The 20,034-nt window shown below is 38.4% G+C and overlaps 2 protein-coding genes across 2 annotated transcripts in view; both read left to right on the top strand.

The window, feature by feature from the left end:
- The window catches only part of EFHC1 (EF-hand domain containing 1), an 83,886-nt gene that overhangs the window by 36,979 nt on the left and 26,873 nt on the right, over positions 1 to 20,034 (top strand). The window contains exons 4-7 of the mRNA XM_010364143.2: positions 248 to 397; positions 1,961 to 2,153; positions 13,462 to 13,682; positions 18,450 to 18,590. Coding sequence (XP_010362445.1) covers positions 248 to 397; positions 1,961 to 2,153; positions 13,462 to 13,682; positions 18,450 to 18,590 — 705 coding nt within the window. The remainder of the gene's footprint in view (positions 1 to 247; positions 398 to 1,960; positions 2,154 to 13,461; positions 13,683 to 18,449; positions 18,591 to 20,034) is intronic.
- Positions 9,180 to 9,809, top strand: LOC104663015 (60S ribosomal protein L11-like). The gene has a single exon (XM_010364131.2). The coding sequence runs from the start codon at positions 9,202 to 9,204 to the stop codon at positions 9,736 to 9,738; it is 537 nt and encodes a 178-aa protein (XP_010362433.1). The 5' UTR covers positions 9,180 to 9,201; the 3' UTR covers positions 9,739 to 9,809.

The raw sequence follows: 20,034 nt of genomic DNA, 5'->3' as shown, positions 1-20,034 counted from the left end.
CAGGCAAATGCCATCAAACCAGTCTAACTTTTAAATTTTTTTGTAGAAACAGGGTCTCACTATGTTGCTCAGGCTGGTTGTGAACTCCTGCGTTTCAGGAGTCCTCCTACCTCAGCCTCCCAAAGTGCTGAGATTGTAGGCCTGAGCCACAGTGCCTGGCCCATACACTTATTTTTATATCATCAGTTTATAACTTACTCTAAAAAGCTCTAAGAAAGATGATCATTGTTAACTTTCAATTATTTAGGTATTTTTAGAAAGCCAAGGAATTGAATTAAATCCACCAGAGAAGATGGCTCTTGATCCTTACACCGAACTCCGAAAACAGCCTCTTCGTAAGTATGTCACCCCATCAGACTTTGATCAACTCAAGCAATTTCTCACCTTTGACAAACAGGTAAGTGACAGAGGAACTGCAGTAGGCTTACTTATTTCCAAATGTGACCTATACTTATTGGCAAAAGGTTTGGGTAGCTGTATTGGTGACTATTTTAAAACATTACAGCTATAATTGAACTGTTGGGACACAGTACTGTCTTTCTGCTTTCATCAAGGGTTACAGGTACAGGAATGCCTGCATTTCATATGGAAATCCAAAGAAGATTGTGGAGTTGCGGAGTTGTTTTGTGAATCCCACCAAACATTTAAATCTCAAAACAATTCCTGAGCTACATCTGCTTCCCACCTTACGTTTCCAATTGACAATTTTTTCACTTAAAATGAGCTAATTTCATAGACTCCTTTGGGAAACCATAAATCGATTATTGGGAAATTTCAAAAATATGCATATATGTAGGTTCTAATGTTAAAATGTTTAATTTCGGCCGGGCGCGGTGGCTCAAGCCTGTAATCCCAGCACTTTGGGAGGCCGAGACGGGCGGATCACGAGGTCAGGAGATCGAGACCATCCTGGCTAACACGGCGAAACCCCGTCTCTACTAAAAAATACAAAAAATTAGCCAGGCGAGGTGGCGGGCGCCTGTGGTCCCAGCTACTCAGGAGGCTGAGGCGGGAGAAGGGCGTGAACCCGGGAGGCGGAGGTTGCAGTGAGCTGAGATCCGGCCACTGCACTCCAGCCTGGGCGACAGAGCAAGACTCCATCTCAAAAAAAAAAAAAAAAAAAAAAAAAAGTTTAATTTCACAGAAACCCCACTACAGATGCTTCGTTGTTAAATGTTATATTAATATTGGAGTCCAGAATGTTCTGAGCATTTTCCAACTCCGTTCCAACCTTCCTAATCCTCTCCCTTGTGAGCTGATGTGTATAAGCAGATTTAAATCCTTTCCTTTCTGTACTAAAGGGAGAGAGAAAAGGAAGAGATCACCCTCAGTGCTTCTTTGCTGTTCCTTTTCTTTAGACATTTAACCCCTTTTAGTTCAGAAAATGTAAACTAGCACTAGCATGGTCTTTTAAGGATTTTATTCATATCAGTCATATATCTGTTATTATTTTGTATTTAAATATTTTGTTTATTCCCATGATTTGAAGAAGCCTAGCAAAAAAAAAAAAAAAAGATTGTGTTTATATTATTGCTAGAAGATATGTGTTGATGGGACCAAAAAAAGACTGGTTAATAAATAAAAATTTTTTCTATACTAATTATATATATACTATATTCATATATACCTTTATTAATATTTATAAACCACTATGTAAAGAACTTCATTGCTCTTTTAATTTAGCTTCTCTTTCACTGACTAATATTTTGGATCAAAGTGAGCTCTTTTCTGGCACAAACTTATAATCCTATTATTTATTTCCGGCTGCTGATATATGGTACATAATTTCAGATGTTTTAGTATCTTTGTTATTTCTTTTTCTTTTTCAATTTACCCCATCTGAAATTACTTCATAGTCTTTCCAGCTAATCTTTTCATCATTGATACATAATTGCCAAAGTAGTCAAGTTGAACTCCCTACTTTTAAGATTCTTGAGTCACTACTTTGGATTCTTCAAAGGTCCTTCGATTTTATGCAATCTGGGATGATACAGACAGCATGTATGGTGAATGTCGGACCTACATCATTCATTACTATCTTATGGATGATACGGTGGAAATTCGAGAGGTCCACGAACGGAATGATGGAAGAGATCCTTTCCCACTCCTAATGAACCGCCAGCGTATGCCCAAAGTTTTGGTGGAAAATGCAAGTATGTTTGATTCAGTTTATTCTCTGTTACTTGGGATATTTTTAGGTTCTTAAAGGAGTTAATCAGTATCCATAATTCGTTTATACTTGGAAGCCTCTAGCTATTTTTGCTTAGATGCTCAGAAAATGGCTTCCCACAGCTTTCCTCCTTTACTTGCCCCTTGGTCCAGGCATGTCCCCAAGACAGTCTGGTACCCAGGTCAAGGAAACAAAACCAAAACAACAGTGGGGGGTTTATTTAAAGTGCAGTAGAGCAAAGTTTCTGAACTGAAACGATTTAATATTAGATTTTTAATGCATTTTTCAAGCAGGCTTGTTTTCATTCAAGGATATGAACGAAAGCTTAGCCTTTCTTTATATGCTTTCTTGACTTTGCTCCTCACTTCAACTACTTCCTAAACAGGAAGTTTCTATGTGGTTTAACTTGAGATGGGAAAAGGCATGTCTGTGACTCATAGAGGTGAGGTCCATTGTGTCAAACCCAGCTCATTCTTTGCTGGTTTAAAATTACCTAGCATGGGCTGGGCACGATGGCACACTCCTGTAATCCCAGCACTTTGGGAGGCTGAAGTGGGTGGATTGCTCGAGCCTAAGAGTTTGAGACCAGCTGGGCAATGTGATGAAACCCCATCTCTACAAAAAATACAAAAATTAGCCGTGCTTGGTGCCGCACACCTGTATTCCCAGCTACTTGGGAGGCTGAGGTGGTAGGATCATCTGAGCCTGGGAGGTCGAGGCTGCGGTGAGCTGTGATTGTGCTGCTGCACTTCAGCCTGGGCAACAGAGTGGGACCCTATCTCAAGAAAAAGAAAAAAAGTTACCTACCATGTTTGAGAGTGGCAGTGCAACAAAATGGCAGCAGATATCTGCAGTTCACTATTTCCTGGGATGAGTAGGCTTGCTTTAGTTATTGTTCTAGTAGTTTTTATATTTCACTTAGAATAATGTCATCTTGGTCACATGTAATGACTGACAACTCTCATGTTTGGGTGGCTGACAGAATTCTGTAAATGTGTTCATTGATTTTTTTTCTTTTTACTATATTTTTTGGAAATTAGGATATAAGAAATTTCAGGTATTGGGGCTGGGCACGGTGGCTCACTCCTGTCATCCCAGCACTTTGTGAGGCCGGGGTGGGTGGATCATGAGGTCAGGAGATCGAGACCATTCTAGCTAACATGGTGAAACTCCGTCTCTACTAAAAATATAAAAAATTAGCTGGGCGTGGTGGTGGGCGCCTGTAGTCCCAGCTTCTCAGGAGGCTGAGGCAGGAGAATTGTTTGAACCTGGGAAGTGGAGGTTGCAGTGAGCCAAGATCACGCCACTGCACTCCAGCCTGGGCGACAGAGCGAGACTCCGTCTCAAAAAAAAAAAAAAAAAAGAAAAAGAAATTTCAGGTATTGAGCAAGAAGTTTGTCTACATTAGAGGTTATAAATAAACGTGTAGTCTGAGGCTAAATTCAACCTGTCCACATGTATTGCTTCTCTTGCACAGTGCTTTTTTATAAAAAATGCATTATTATTTGTGGGCAAGGAGTTGGAGGTTCCCATCATTGAAAGAATGGATAAGCAAAATGTAGTGAAGGTACATTTTGATTAATATACAGTAGTTAGAAGCAGTAAACAAGATGTTCCCAGAAAGCAAGTGGATGGATCTTAAAACATAATGCTGTGTAGGAAAAATACATAAAATTAGATATATAATGCTGTAACACATGCAAAACATAGTACACATAGGACACATTCAGTCACATAGCTGCGTTAGAATGATTGCATGTGAGGGGAGGATGAGATTGGGGAAAAGGATAAAAGGGAGTGAAAATTGTCATCATTTTTGAATTAGGAAAGTTTATATTATATATATATATATTTTAAATGAAAATAACTGCTAATTCAACTTGTATGCTCAAGTAGAAACAACTGGATCTGTGCCCTAGTTCAACATAGTTTGGCTTCTACCTACTATACATATTCTTATAATCAGTTCTCTATAGAACCGTCTTAGAGTTCAGTGACAATGGGACTAATATACTAATTTTGGCCTTTAAGAATGCTTAAACAAGCCTGAAATCAGTCAGTTCGGAGCTAACAAACATTAGATTTACAATAGATAAAGAAAATGAATAGGAATATATTCAAGGTGGCATGAAAAGTCTCACTGAAACTAAATCCCTTTAAATGACAGATTCCAGATTTGTCTCTGCCTTATCAATGTGACCTATATTGAAAACTTAATATATAATTATCCTCCTCTATAATTTCCCAATTAAAAATTTTTATCAAAGTTGCCTGGAGAGGCAACCTGGTGACATATATAGGGTTCTTTTCAAAAGTAGGAAACAGGCTGGATGCTGTGGCTCATGCCTATAATCCCATCACTTTGGGAAGCCAAGGCAGGAGGATCACCTGAGGTCGGGAGTTCAAGACCAGTCTGGCCAACATGATGAAACCCCGTCTCTACTAAAAAATACAAAAATTACCTGGGCATGGTGGCAGGTGCCTGTAGTCCCAGATACTTAGGAGGCTGAGGCAGGAGAATTGCTTGAACCCAGGAGACAGAGGCTGCAGTGAGTGGAGACTGTGCCACTTCACTCCAGCCTGGGCAACAGAGCAAGACTCCATCTCAAAAAAAGAAAAAAAAGGTATCAGTCATGAGGTACAGAAAAGGCTATGTTTCCATCAGCTACATAATTCCTTTAACTAGAATGGTAGTGTTAAAAAAATGATGTCTAACTGACTCTCAAAGGCATTTATCCAATGAGTGATTTTTATTAAGTTCAATTAAACAAGAGGTAAGTAACTTCTATGGGAACCATTTCACGTGTTAAGTGTTATGGAAAACAAAATGTGACTCCCATTCCTAGAATCCTATCTTTCAGTCATTTCTAGTATCATTAAAAAGACAAGGCATATAAAATACATAAAGCTGTTAAGTAATAACACGAGTATACCAGATTATCTGATTATGTAATTAGTTAAGTCATGCAGACAGAGGTCAGAAGGAGAAAGGTGTGGGCCTGAAAAACTAAAGAAGTCTTTGTGAAAGTGCTGGGATTGGACCCAGATTTAGAATGGCAGAGAACAAAGGGCACACTGGAAAGAAGAACAAGAACAAAGGTTGGGAATTAGGAACAAGTATGGCATGTTTGGGGGCGTCAAAGAGATGGTGGCTAGGCAGAGTTTGTGTTAGACAGTAATAGGAAATTGTGGGAGTAACTTTCAAAAGTCCTCTCAACTAGGGCCTCCTGTTAAGTAGCTAAGATGAATCAAAATTATATATTTCTAATGGATGAAGTTAAAATATCAGAAATTCTGGAAGTTATTTCTTTGTCAAGGACAATTACATATTACCAATAGGTGGCAGGTAATGTCAAAATGGGACATTTTTTGGTTTACCAAAAGCTTTCTACTCAGCTCTTGAACCCAAGGAACCAGGTTCTGAAAGTCTAAATATGTCAGTTATCCTTCAGAGTGGCTTTCATAGTTTGATCTTGCCCTTGCCTGTGAGGTGAATCTTGAACACCCCTTGGACCTTTAGTGTTCCAGAAAGTTGAATGTTTTTTCTCACTTTCTGTGAGACACTTCTCAAAAGAAAACATACAAATGGACAACAAACATTTTTAAAATGCCCAACATCATTAATCATCAGTGGGATGCAATCATACCAGTCAGAATGGCTATTATTAATAAGTCAAAAAATAACAGATGTTGGCAGCGTTGCAGAGAAAAGGGAATGCTTATACACTGTTGACGAGAATGTAAACTAGTTCTGCCCCTGACGAAAGCAGTTTGGAGATTTCTCCAAAAATAGAACTACACCAATCCCATTATTAGGTATATACCCAAAAGAAAACAAATTGTTCTATCCAAAAGATATTTGCACTCATGTTTATTGCAGCACTATTCACAATAGCAAAGACATGGAATCAACGCAGGTGCCCATCATTGGTGGATTGGATAAAGAAAATGTATTAATGGTACATATACACCATGGAATACTATATGGCCATAAAAAATGAAATCATGTTCTTTGCAGCAATGTAGATGCAGGTAGAGGCCATTATACTAAGTGAATTAACACAGAAACAGAACACTGGGTACACATGGACACAAAGATAGGAGCAATAGACACGGGGGACTCCAAAAGAAAGAAGTAAGGGAGAGGGGCAAGGGTTGAAGAACTACCTATCAGGTACTCTGTTCACTCTTTGGGTGACAGGATCAATAGAAGCTCAGACTTCAGCATCGTATAATATACCTGTGTAACCAACCTGCACATGTACCCCCTGAGTCTAAAATTTAAAAATAAATAAATAAATAAATAACAAAAGTTTTGCTTTCCAAAAGACACTGTTAGGAAAGTGAAAGGAGAAGCTAAAGATTGGGAAAAATATTTGTAAAACATATTTGACAAGGTACTTGTCATAGGATATATAAAGTGGCTCTTAAAACTTAGTAAAACAACCCAAATAAAAAAAAATAGGTGGCCGGGCGCGGTGGCTCAAGCCTGTAATCCCAGCACTTTGGGAGGCCAAGACGGGCGGATCACGAGGTCAGGAGATCGAGACCGTCCTGGCTAACACGGTGAAACCCCGTCTCTACTAAAAAATACAAAAAAATAGCCGGGCGAGGTGGCGGGCGCCTGTAGTTCCAGCTACTCGGGAGGCTGAGGCAGGAGAATGGCGTGAACCCGGGAGGCGGAGCTTGCAGTGAGCTGAGATCTGGCCACTGCACTCCAGCTTGGGCGACAGAGCGAGACTCCATCTCAAAAAAAAAAAAATAGGTAAAGGATTAGAATAGATACCTCACCATAAGCATGCATGTATGACAAGTTAGCACCCAAAAAGACATTTAGCATAGTTACTTATTAGAGAAATGCAAATTAAAACCATGTAAGATACTACTGTATACCTACTAGAATGTCCAAAATTAAAAAGACTGACCATACCAAGTGTTGACTAGGATGTAAAGCAGCTGAAAATTTCATACACTGCTAGTGGAAGGTAAACTGAAATAACCACTTTGAAAAATAGCATGACGGTTTGTTTTTTCAAATTGCATATATATCTACCATACAAACCAGCCATTCTTTTCTTGGGTATTTGCCAAGAGAAAGGAAAACCTATGTCCACACAGAAACTTATGTGAATGTTTATGGCAGCTTTTTTTGTAATAGCCAAAAGTTGGAAAGAATGCAAATGTCTATCAACAGTTAGTGAATAAACAATTATTGTGTATCAGTACTTTGGAATACTACTGAAAATAAAACAATTATTGATGTATGAAACAACATGAATGAATCTCAAAGTAACTATGCTAAGAGAAAGAATTCAGACAAAAATGCATGCCTTATAATTCCATTGTTGTAAAATTATTGAAAACACAATATAAATAAGTAAAATAGATCAATGATTGCATGAGGATGGTGAGAAGGAAAGTTAGATTATAAAAGGGCATGAGGAGACTTTTGGATGTGATAGGTATGTTTATTATTTTGATTGTAATGATGGTTTCACGGGTAAATACATATGTCAAGCAACATCAAAATTGTATACTCTAAAAATGTGCAGCTTATTGTAGTCAATTACACCTCAGTAAAGTAGTAAAAATATAAATTCATATCTAGATATGTCATAGTCAAATGTAAGAACACTAGATTCAAAAAGATCATGAAAGCAGCTCCAAATAAAAAGGGAACCCATACAGGATGGCAGTTAGAATGACAACTGACTTCCATAGCAACAGTGATTACCAGAAGACAGTGAAATAATATCTTCAGAATGCTGAGAAAAAATGGAATTTAATGCCTAGAGAAACTGTCTTTCAGGAAGAAGGTGAAATGCATTTCCAGGCAAACAGATGTTACTAACAACAGACCCTTACTGGGAAAATTCTAGAGTATACTTCAAATGGAAAGAAAATGATTGCAGAAGTAAGGTCTAAGATACAAGAAGTCATGAATAAAGAAAATAGCAAAGTGTGGGTAAATCTAAATAATTATTAACTATACAAATTAAAAGAACAATATTGAATTTGTGAGAGTTAAAAATATCAAACTAGAACCAAAAAGTATTACAGTAATAGCATAGGAAAGGGTGATAGGATTAAATACATAACAAGTTTTGAAAAATGTTGTTTTTTTAACTTTTATTTTAAGTTCAGGGGTACATGTGCAGGTTTGTTTTATAGGTGAGCTTGTGTCATGGGGGTTTGTTGTACAGATTATTTTGTCTCCCAGTTGTTAAGCCTAGTACCCATCAGTTATTTTTCCTGATCTTCTCCCTCCTCCCACCCTTCACCCTCCAATAGACCCCAGTGTATATTGTTCCCTCCCGTGTGTCCATGTGCTCTCATCATTTAGCTTCCACTTATGAGTGAGAACATGTGGTACTTGATTTTCTGTTCCTGCATTAGTTTGCTAAAGATAATGGCCTTCAGCTGCATCCATGTTCCTGCACAGAACATGATCTCATTCTTTTTTATGGCTGCATAGCATTCCATGGTGTATATATACCACACTGTCTTTATCCAATCTGTCACTGATGGGCATTTAGGTTGATTCTATGTCTTTGCTATTGTGAATAGTGCTGCAGTGAACATACACTTGCATTTCTTTATGATAGAATGATTTATCTTCCTTTGGGGATATACCCAGTAATGCGATTGCTGGGTCGAATGGGTAGTTCTGTTTTTAGGTCTTTGAGGAATCACCACACTGCTTTCCATGGTGGTTGAACTCATTTACACTCCCACCAACAATATATAAAAGTGTTTTTAAAGACATACTTAAGGTATAGGCACATATCTTTAAAAAGATAGACAAATAAGTATCAAAAGAAACTGATGAAGTATAAAAACTGATGAAGCTATATTAGTATAATACAAATAGACATTTGGGCAAAAAGCTTTGATTGACATGAAGAGGATCATTACCTATTGCAAGAATATTTTATTTACTAGGAAAATATAATGATTCTAAACTTAAATGCAGTTAATAACATGGATTCAAAATATAGGAAAAATTCGTTTTTCTCTTCCTGTACTCAATTATGGCGCAGGATCAAGGTGAAAAGGAGAACCCCATGCGGGAACTTCGCATCCGCAAGCTCTGTCTCAACATCTGTGTTGGGGAGAGTGGAGACAGACTGACTCGAGCAGCCAAGGTTTTGGAGCAGCTCACAGGGCAAACCCCTGTGTTTTCCAAAGCTAGATACACTGTCAGGTCCTTTGGCATCCGGAGAAATGAAAAGATTGCTGTCCACTGCACAGTTCGAGGGGCCAAGGCAGAAGAAATCTTGGAGAAGGGTCTAAAGGTGCGGGAGTATGAGTTAAGAAAAAACAACTTCTCAGATACTGGAAACTTTGGTTTTGGGATCCAGGAACACATCGATCTGGGCATCAAGTATGACCCAAGCATTGGTATCTACGGCCTGGACTTCTATGTGGTGCTGGGTAGGCCAGGTTTCAGCATCGCAGACAAGAAGCGCAGGGCAGGCTGCATTGGGGCCAAACACAGAATCAGCAAAGAGGAGGCCATGCGCTGGTTCCAGCAGAAGTATGATGGGATCATCCTTCCTGGCAAATAAATTCCCGTTTCTATCCAAAAGACCAATAAAAAGTTTTCAGTGAAATGTAAAAAAAAAAAAAAAAAAAAAAATTCATAGCACCATTATTCAATGAGACTGGAAAAATACACCATAATAGTTTGAGCCATTAAAACATTTCTTTCAATAGTTATTAGATCAAAAAGACAAACCAATAAACATATATAAGACTTGAATAACATAATTATTATTCATTTAATAAATATGTATATACTTACCCAACACCTAGAAGATTATCATTCTTTTCAAACACAAATATCTGTAAAAATCAGTCTTAAGAATTTTTAAGGCTAGCTATTGTATACCATACTTTCTGATTTCAACAAAATTAAGTTAGAAGTCACTTTTGGAAACATAACGTGAAAAAAACCATGTATTTGGAAATTGAAAAGCATATTTTCTTTCTTTCTTTTTTTTTTTTTTTTGAGACGCAGTCTTGCTCTGTCGCCCAGGCTGGAGTGCAGTGGCCGGATCTCAGCTCACTGCAAGCTCCGCCTCCCGGGTTCACACCATTCTCCTGCCTCAGCCTCCCGAGTAGCTGGGACTACAGGCGCCTGCCACCTCGCCCGGCTAGTTTTTTGTATTTTTTAGTAGAGACAGGGTTTCACCGGGTTAGCCAGGATGGTCTCGATCTCCTGACCTCGTGATCCGCCCGTCTCGGCCTCCCAAAGTGCTGGTATTACAGGCTTGAGCCACCGCGCCTGACCGAAAAGCATATTTTCAAATAACCCATGAGTTAAAAAAAATATTGTCAGAAAATACCTAGAACTGAATGGTAGCAAAGACTCTTAAAACTCTAAAAAAAAAAAGACGTACTTGGAGGAAAATATATAGCTTTAAATGCTTACTAAGAAGAAAGATGACAATAAGTTAGGCATCTTTCTTAAAAAGTTAGAAATCTAAAGAATTTAAAAATTAAAATATTAAGAAATTAAAAGAAAGGAAATCATAAAATAAGAGTCTGAAAATAATGAAATTGAAAACAAAGGTAACAGAGAAGATTTGTCAAGTCAAAAGTCGTTTCCTTGAAAGGACTAATAAAATGACAAACTATAGACAAGATTTATGAAGGGATAAACAAAAGAAGACACATATGCACAATATTAAAAATAAAAGAAGAGGCCAGGCACAGTGGCTCACACCTGTAATCCCAGCACTTTGGGAGGCCAAGGCAGGCGGATCACTTGAGGTCAGGAGTTGAGACCAGCCTAGCTATGTGGTGAAACTCCATTTCTACTAAAAATGCAAAAATTAGCCCAGCGTGGTGGCATGCACCTGTAGTCCTAGCTACTTGGGAGGCTGAGGCAGGAGAATCGTTTGAACCTGGAAGGCAGAGGTTACAGTGAGCCAAGATCGCCACTGCGCTCCAGGCTGGGCAACAGAGCAAGACTCTGTCTCAAAAAAAGAAAAAAAAAAGCATTCTTTAAAATGCCATAACTATTAAACATAAAATAAAAGAATAATACAACTTTATGCCAATAAACTTAAAAACCTAGGTAAAATGAGCAGTTTTTTGTTTGTTTTTGTTTTTGAGATGGAGGCTCGCTCTGTCACCTAGGCTGGAGTGCAGTGGCGTGATCTGGGCTTACTGCAAGCTCCGCCTCCCGGGTTCATGCCATTCTCCTGCCTCAGCCTCCCGAGTAGCTGGAACTACAGGCGCGTGCCACCACACCCAGCTAATATTTTTTCTTTTGTATTTTTAGTAGAGACGGTGTTTCACTGTGTTATCCAGGATGGTTTTGATCTCTTGACCTCGTGATCCGCCCACTTCATCCTCCCAAAGTGCTGGGATTACAGGTGTGAGCCACCGCGCCCAGCCAAAATGAGCAGTTTTAAAAAAGTGTAACTTGTTTATGAAGAAATAGAAAACCAAATATCTTCAACATTAAAGAAATAGATTTAGTTTAAACATTTCCCACAAAAAAGCCAGCAGATCCAGATAATTTTACAGAAGATTTTTGACAAATATTTAAAGAACAGATAATTCTAAGCTTAACACAAACCCTTTTAGAGAGAAGGAGAACTTCTTAATTCTTTCATTTAAAAAGGCCAGTGAAACCAAAGTCACCATGAGAAAGAAAAACTACAGTCATTCTCACTTAAGAAGATATATGCAAAAATCCTAAACAAGATATATCAGTAAACCAGATCCAGCATTATATGAAAAAATAATTTGTTGAGCAAACAAAGGCAGATGACTGGACAGCACACATACATATACCAGATCTGCTGGAATATTGTATACTAAGGGAAGTTCATATAGTCAGAAGCTGTGTCACCCATTGCCCATCACTTCCTGGGGAAGCTCAAAGGGAGGTAGTAGGGTTGGGAGCAGACATAGGGAGAGGATCCCTTGGACTGTAGAACTTTTATTAATAAGATGCATTATTAGGGAAATAGCAGGCCCTCCTTTGCCATGATCAAGGGCCGGAGTTCAAATTTTATGCCTGTTATAGCAGAAAGTTAGCCTTATTCCTGTTTTTCAATCTTAGTAATTGCCAGTTAGGAGAACATCAGCCTACTTTTCATCCCCGTTGTAATCAGGGTTCTGTGCCAAAGCTTTGTGGTTACAACTATGGGATGTGGCACTCTACTAGAACTGATTGACTCTTAAGATTTCCTTGGATGCCAAGCTGCAGGTAATCGACCTTTTTTTTTTTTTTTTTTTGGTTTCTTTTTTTTTTTTTTGAGACAGAGTCTCACTCTGTTGCCAGACTGGAGGACAATCCCGGCTCACTGCAACCTCTGCCTCCCAGGTTCAAGCGATTCTCCTGCCTCAGCCTCCCAAGTAGCTGGGACTACAGGCGCCCACCACCATGCCTGGCTAATTTTTTATATCTTTAGTAGAGATGGGGTTTCACCATGTTGGCCAGGATGGTCTCGATCTCTTGACCTCGTGATCCACCCACCTCAGCCTCCCAAAGTGCTGGGATTTCAGGCGTGAGCCACCGTACCCAGCCCAGGGAATCAATCTTAAACAAGTTAATTCTTAGTTCTCATGAAACAGTAAGATAAGACTGGAATTATTTCACAAATGCAAGATTGATTCTACATTTGGCAATTATTTATTCCCACATGAATGGATTATTGTCATCATCTCATTGACTGTCCCTGCCTCCTATCTCTAGGACTAGCTTACAGTATCCTAATAGCAGTGATTACAACTGAAATGAAACCATTATTTATATAATTTTTTAGTATCTGTCTCCCTAAACAGAATATTTTCTCCATGAAGTCAGGAATTGTATCTACAGTGTTAATTATTGTAATCCCAGTGTTTAGCAGTGCACCTAGTACATGATGGTCACTAGTAATTGTTGGATGAATGGATAAACAGGTGGGAAGTTGAGCTGAATGACTTCGATCTTTCCTAGACCTAAGACTTTACCCTTATAGAAGGACATTTGTTCTTTCCTCCTGTAGTGATTTCTTCTAAGCATTAATTTGCTAAAATTAGTGATTTGTAGTGATAGTTTGAGCTGAATATGGGAGAGAGACTTTACAAAAACTTTATTATGTATGTGTCCTATCAACAGATGGAAATACACAGCCATGTGTTCTAGTGGGAATGTAGGGGAGACCCTGACTCTTGACCAGAGCAAAAGACTGCACTCCCTCAGGTTCTCAAGAATGGTTGTTGTGTGTCAAGTCTTTCTTGACACGCTCATTCCTTCTTCTTTTCTCTCTAACACCATCTTATATTAGAGAACTTCCCTCAGTGTGTGCTGGAAATCTCTGACCAAGAAGTGTTGGAATGGTATACTGCTAAAGACTTCATTGTTGGGAAGTCACTCACTGTCCTTGGAAGAACTTTCTTCATTTATGATTGTGATCCATTTACTCGACGGTATTACAAAGAGAAGTTTGGAATCACTGATTTACCACGTATTGATGTGAACAAGCAGGAACCACCTCCGGTAAAACAGGTAATCAGATAGTACTTCTTAGTGTGGTGAGAAAACTAATTTTTTGAGGTAGAAATTTAAGAAAAAGAAAAAAGACTTCTATGCAAATATTCGATAAATAATGGACAAAGTATATGTAATACAGTTGTTCACAAAAGAAGAAATACAAATGGCAAAAAAATTATGAAAAGACCCTTAATGTAACTGATAATCAATGAAATAGAATGAAAATAATGATGTTTTTGCATCTGTTCAATTTTAAAAGATTCACGATATTCAGTGTTTGCCCTATATGAAGAAATGGGAATTTTCATATACTGTTTATGGGAAAGCCAATCAGAGGAAACTTTCTGAAGGGCAATTTGTTGTCTATTTTATTTTGATAAATAAATAACATATATATTTTCTGGCCAGGCACAGTGGCTCACGACTGTAATCCAGCACTGTGGGAGGCCAGGGCAGGCAGATTACTTGAAGTCAGGAGTTAGAGACCAGCCTAGCTAACGTGGTGAAACCTTGTCTCTACTAAAAGTACAAAAAAGCCGGGTGTGGTGGTGCGCACCTGTAATCCCAGCTGCTGGGGAGGCTGAGGCACGAGGATTGCTTGAACCTGGGAGATGGAGGTTGCAGTGAGCTGAGATCACGTCATTGCACTCCAGCCTGGGCAACAGAATGAGTGAGAGTCTGTCTCAAAAAATACATAGATATATCTGTTTCGATATATATATTATAACTCATTATGGTTTATAATATATATGATATTGGATATATATGATGATAGGACACATACATAATATGGTTTATATTATGATATATAGATATAGATGTATCTCATGTCTTTTACCTAGAAATATACTTTGGGGACTCTAAAAACATGTGGAAGAATGTGTATTGTAGCATTATTTATAAAAAAAAAGTGTGAGGAGATTGACAAAATAAATGATATCCATTCATGAAATGGATGTATGAAAATACATCTATTCATACAATTAAAAGATAATTAAAATACACCCATTCATAAATTAAAAGACTACTGTGTGTGTAAAATATCACTGGGCCCTTTCTCCTCAAAAGAAAGGCATGAAAAAATGATGAAATGATTGAGTGCTTCCAGCCAGGGCCCTGCCTTCCCCTCCAACAGCTGCTCCTCTTGCTTGCACTTGGCCTCCAGTCGTACTGAGTTCTGTGGTTCTGCCAGTACAGCATCTTGTTTTACTCCCAGGAACTTTTGCTTGTGCTCTTCCTCCTTGAACCACTTTTCTGTTCTTACATGCAGCTCTTTTTTATCCTCCAATACCCAGTGTAGGCTTCCTCTCCAAGAAGTCTTTTCTAAAGCTCCAGGTAGGGCTAAAAGCCTTTCATCTCTATTCCTGGGGTATTCTCTGCCTCTCTCCACTAGCACTTCTCTATTATTAAATTATCTGCTAGTGAATCTTTTGTACTAGATTGTAACTCCCTTGAGGCCAGAGACTATGTCCTACTCATCTTTCTCTCCTAGTACCTAATACAGTGCCTAAAAAATAGGAGGTATATGTTTCTTGAACTGGACTGAAGAAAATTGGCTATGAAGGTGTTCTGCAAAAAAGAAGTGGTGTCTTAGGCAAAACTTTTAGAAACAATGTTTTATAGAAATGATTACAAAGAAGGATTTGGATTTTGGTATGCTGTGAGTTCCCAGAGGCAATACAATTTCTGGAAGGAAGTGTGGGTGATAATACCTCTTGCTGTCAGTTTTTTCTCTGATAGATTTCTTTATCAATGATGTGTTCATTGATTAAGAATGATGATAAACCCTCTCCTGGTGTATATGGATTGTGAAAAGAAAAATCATTATGATAAACCTTCTGCCCCTAAGTTTTTTGGCAGCAGTTGATGCAGTATATGGGGGGAAATAGCATGGGATCAGATTTAGATTTTGATCAAGGGAACTATTTTACCTCTTCAGTTTATAGATAAGGATGGTTGTCTAACCAGGAGGTAGAGTAGTGAGAGATTGCAACATAGTGATGCCCTTTGCTTAGTGAAAGGACTTTGACCTATTTTTTTTTTTTTTTTTTTTAAAGACTGGGTCTTGCTTTATCTCCCAGGCAGAAGTGAGTGGTGTAGTCTTGGCTCACTACAACCTCCACCTCTCAGGTTCAAGCTATTCTCATGCCTCAGCCTCCCCAGTAGCTGGGACTACAGGTCGTGCTACCACACCCAGCTAATTTTTGTATTTTTAATAGAGATGGGTTTTCACCATGTTGGCCAGGCTGGTCTGGAACTCCCTACCTCAGTGATCCACCCACCTTGGCCTCCCAAAGTGCCAGGATTACAGGCATGAGTCACTGCACTGGCCTGATCTATCTTTTGAGCCGATGAAAGCTTTTGAGTCTTAGAATACCTCTGTTCCCCATCCTTATTACTATCATCTTTTTTTTTTCTCGTAACCTATCTTGAAGTAAAGAAAAGAGAGGGAAGCCCTGTATAAAGAGCAGAGGGAACTGAAGATCTACTGTAGATTTTAGTTGGTTATTTTGCTCTATCCCAGCCCCTTTGTATAATAAAACTAATTTTATATAATAAAACATCTATACATTTGGCACATTAATTACAGTTTTTGGTCAGTTTCTTTCCCATACTTTCTCTATAATAAATAGCTCTATAGTAAACAAATTCCATCTGTCCATGAAATTTGTTGGAGATAAATAGAATGCCGATTACTAATCAGCAAACACTTTTTAGTCATTACACCTCAGTCATTTTAACCCTAAATAACATAAATGGAAACCAGGGATAGGAATTTGTAGCAGAGTCTAGAGGGATAAAGCTAGAGCCAAGCCAATGGAGGGGTAGAAGTAGATATGAAATGGATATATTCAATTCGAGAGACATGGCACTTGTAAGTCAGGCTTCTCTGCTAGATCAGGAATAAGTAAACATAAATGCAATAGCCAGATGTGTTTTCTCTCAGGCTGGCTCCATCTGGAGGCATACTGGTAGGGAAAAGAAAGAAACCAGAATTAGGAAAGCTAATCTGCTGTGGAGATTGCTCCTGAAAGCAGTATCTGAAGGTTGTGGTACTCTTGGGTTCTATGTATACTACTAGCTCAGTTGAAGATGTCCAGACAGAAACTGTGGTAAGTGGATCATATGAGCAGGAGTATCTAGGAGTGTGATATCCATAGTCAGATGAGTGTTCATCTAGTTTACAACAGGACCCACCCAAGCAGTAGCTTAAAGTATGAGAAGCAAGATGCCAGGATACCATGAATATGGACTGATATTTAGGGAAGGTCTTTATTCCAGGCAGGGAAAGTGAGGTATATTCAGGAAAAACAGGTAGTCTGTTAAAATACAACAGGAATTTGAGAAGAAGGCCCAGAGGCTTTATAGCTACCTTCTTACTGCAAAATCCTCAACCCTCAGTGACCTCCCTACTGGCACCCCCAGCCAGGATGCTCTCATTGTGTGTTGTTGGTACAAGTGCAAAGCAAGTTCAGATACCACCACTTTGCAGTTTCTGCCTAGCCTCCAGAGAAAACTCAACTGCTTCGCACGTAGGCCATCAGCTCAGGGTTCCTCTGCCCATAGTAACATGTAAATTCACTGAGTAGTGGTTTTGCGATTGAAGCAAATTAGGTCATTTTCCATCTGCTAAATCTACTAGTAATATTCTAGCCATGCCTATCACATTAACTACAGTCCCAACTAGTGATTTTGGGGTCAGTGTTCCAAGTAGTACGCCATGGACAAATTTAATAATCCTTTGTTGTTGAAGAAATACTCTGTTATGGATGGTACTAGGGACTATATGGACTTACTTGTTAAAGTGCCTGAAAATAATACATAAAAAGATTTTGTGGAGGTATATACAAGAGAAAATGTGTGCTACAAGCTGAATTTCCTAAGAAAGCATAGCAAAGAGGAGTCAGGAATAAATAACTCTGCTGATGTTTGCCTATCATTAGATGAGGAGGAGGAAGACTTAGTCTTTGACCTAAAGTTCTTAGGGAAATAAATCTTAGCATCCTACAGTGATGCTTCAGGCTCTTCATGGAGCCTAAATGAAACATACAAGCTCAACCTATATCTTCACGCAAACTCATTAAATAACCTTTGTATCTGAAAAATAATTTCCTAAATTGAACTTTTTCATGAAGAAAGGGGGTCCTGTGTGGACAAGGGATCTGAGTTCTCAGAAAACTATAGCTGTCATCCTGTTCTGTGAGGCAGAAATCAAGAAATAAAAAGGTTAGAAATATGGATGTAAGTAGGAGAAAAAGTCGCTTGAATCAAGTTCTTACCACCTTTCCCCTATCACACATACACTCACTCTCTCTCTCCCCCCCACACCCTCTCCCTTCCCCACCTCCCTCTCTCTCTGTCTTACTTTGGGTGAACTGAGGAAACAGTTTCCAGGTCTGCTAGGGTGAGGTCCACATCCTAGAGCAAAGAAGTCATAGACAGACCCATGCTAGGATGACTACAGGGTCATTTGCATTGGGACTAGGGTGGGACTAGGTCCTGCTTTTGTAGTAAGGGGTCAGTTTACATCAGCAATAGTTTCTCTCCAGCCCTGAGAGTTACTTTAGAGCATCATCAGTTACTTCTGTGATCACTGAACATGATGCAAAATCCACGAAGAGGAAGGGGATAAGTTGTTTTTTCTGACTGTATTTGTTTATATAGAAAATAAATTTGAATAAGTATTTTCTAGAGTTTTTTTTGTTAAATTCATAGTTACCTTTAATGTAATTTTAACACAAGTAGCATTTGCCTTACGTCTTGCTTCCTGTATATCTCCAGGAGTTGCCTCCTTATAATGGTTTTGGACTAGTGGAAGATTCTGCTCAGAATTGCTTTGCTCTCATTCCAAAAGCTCCAAAAAAAGATGTTATTAAAATGCTGGTGAATGATAACAAGGTGCTTCGTTATTTGGCTGCACTGGTGAGGCTAATTTTTATATACTAAAGATTCTCTTCTATCTCAGTACTGCGTACGATTGTTTATTTTGTCTGTAAGCTATAGATTAACAGCTGTCAGAGTTATGTGTTGACTCAACCAACCATTGTATCTAGTACCCAGCCTTCAGGGAGGTTGGATAGTATTAAGTATGGTGCCCCTGAGCTAAGACCTAGATCAAGTCCTATCTCTCCCAGTAATCTTTCTTAGATCATTAATCTCTCACTCTTAACACCTCAAATGTTGACAGACCTTTTGCCTCTTTTATTAACTATGAAATTGCTTAATATTCAAACCATGTGTGTATCTGTGTGGCTTTTTCATATACTGTGATTTCCTTGAGGTTAGGGACCATGTCTTAGTAAGTTCTGCATTTACCTGTGATATCTTGCCTGATATCTTGAGAGGTTATGTGACTAATAGTTAAGAGCATGCAGTTGGAAATAGACATACACTCAAGTGCTGCATATCCCATTAATTAGCTGAATTGTATGAGATAAATTATTGATAGAAATTCAAAGTATAAGGTCTTTAAAATGGAAAAAAAATGTAGACTAGGAACCTAACCATTTTCTTAGAAATGTGGACATAAATAGCAGAAGTTGAAATAAGTTATATCTGGGAATAGGAATTAGGAGCTGGGGGTAGGAGGTGTCAGGTGACTTTTCAAACTACATACATGTATTTGAAAAGATAAAAACTGAGGTAAAGACAACTGAATAATAGATTTTAGAAAATGATTGTATAAAGCTTTAAATAAAAAGGGAGTCCTGGCTAAAAACAAATTTTTTTAAGAAAACAACAAAACAGCAAAATGTAGGCCAACTACAGCACTCTCCATAAGAATTCTGACCAACAAAAGTTTTGTAGTACTAGATTCTTTCAGTTACTGTTAAAATTCAAGCGCCTTGTCGAATTATGATATGGTAACTACAACTCCTTAAGGGCAGGAATCATGTCTTTCTAGACTTTGTAGGTACTCATTAACTGCTCGTTCAGTAGGCAAAATAATTTATTTCTGCACACATTATCCATGAGTAAGGCAATACAATATTTTACCCATTTTATGTTTCAAAACTTAAGAAACAGAAAGGCTAGTTATCTTGTCCCAGATCCAGTGCTGCTTAGACAGGGGTAGGACTAGAAGTCAGCCTTCTGGCTTTCAACCCAGTATTCTTTTGATGAAGAGCTAGTTTCACACTTAGGATTAGAAAAGGGAAAGGAACTCATATGGGTTTGTAAACTGCAAAATTGTAAGCTTACCTTTGATGCATGAAAAACCTGGAAAAATTAATACAAAGTTGATTACAAAAATGGCTATGAATAGTGTTAGATATTGCTAACTAAGGAGAAAGGATAAATTTCTTTTGATTGCAGCCTTCTGTACTCACAAACAACCTGGTCAAACATGATATATCACAAAAAGTTA

The sequence above is a fragment of the Rhinopithecus roxellana genome, chromosome 4 (assembly GCF_007565055.1).
Source record: "Rhinopithecus roxellana isolate Shanxi Qingling chromosome 4, ASM756505v1, whole genome shotgun sequence".
Lineage (NCBI taxonomy): Eukaryota > Metazoa > Chordata > Mammalia > Primates > Cercopithecidae > Rhinopithecus > Rhinopithecus roxellana.
This window is presented reverse-complemented; position numbering and strand designations above follow the sequence as displayed.

Excerpts from the sequence above, each read along its gene's own strand:
- LOC104663015 (XM_010364131.2), top strand. The coding sequence starts at position 9,202 with ATGGCGCAGGATCAAGGTGAAAAGGAGAACCCCATGCGGGAACTTCGC.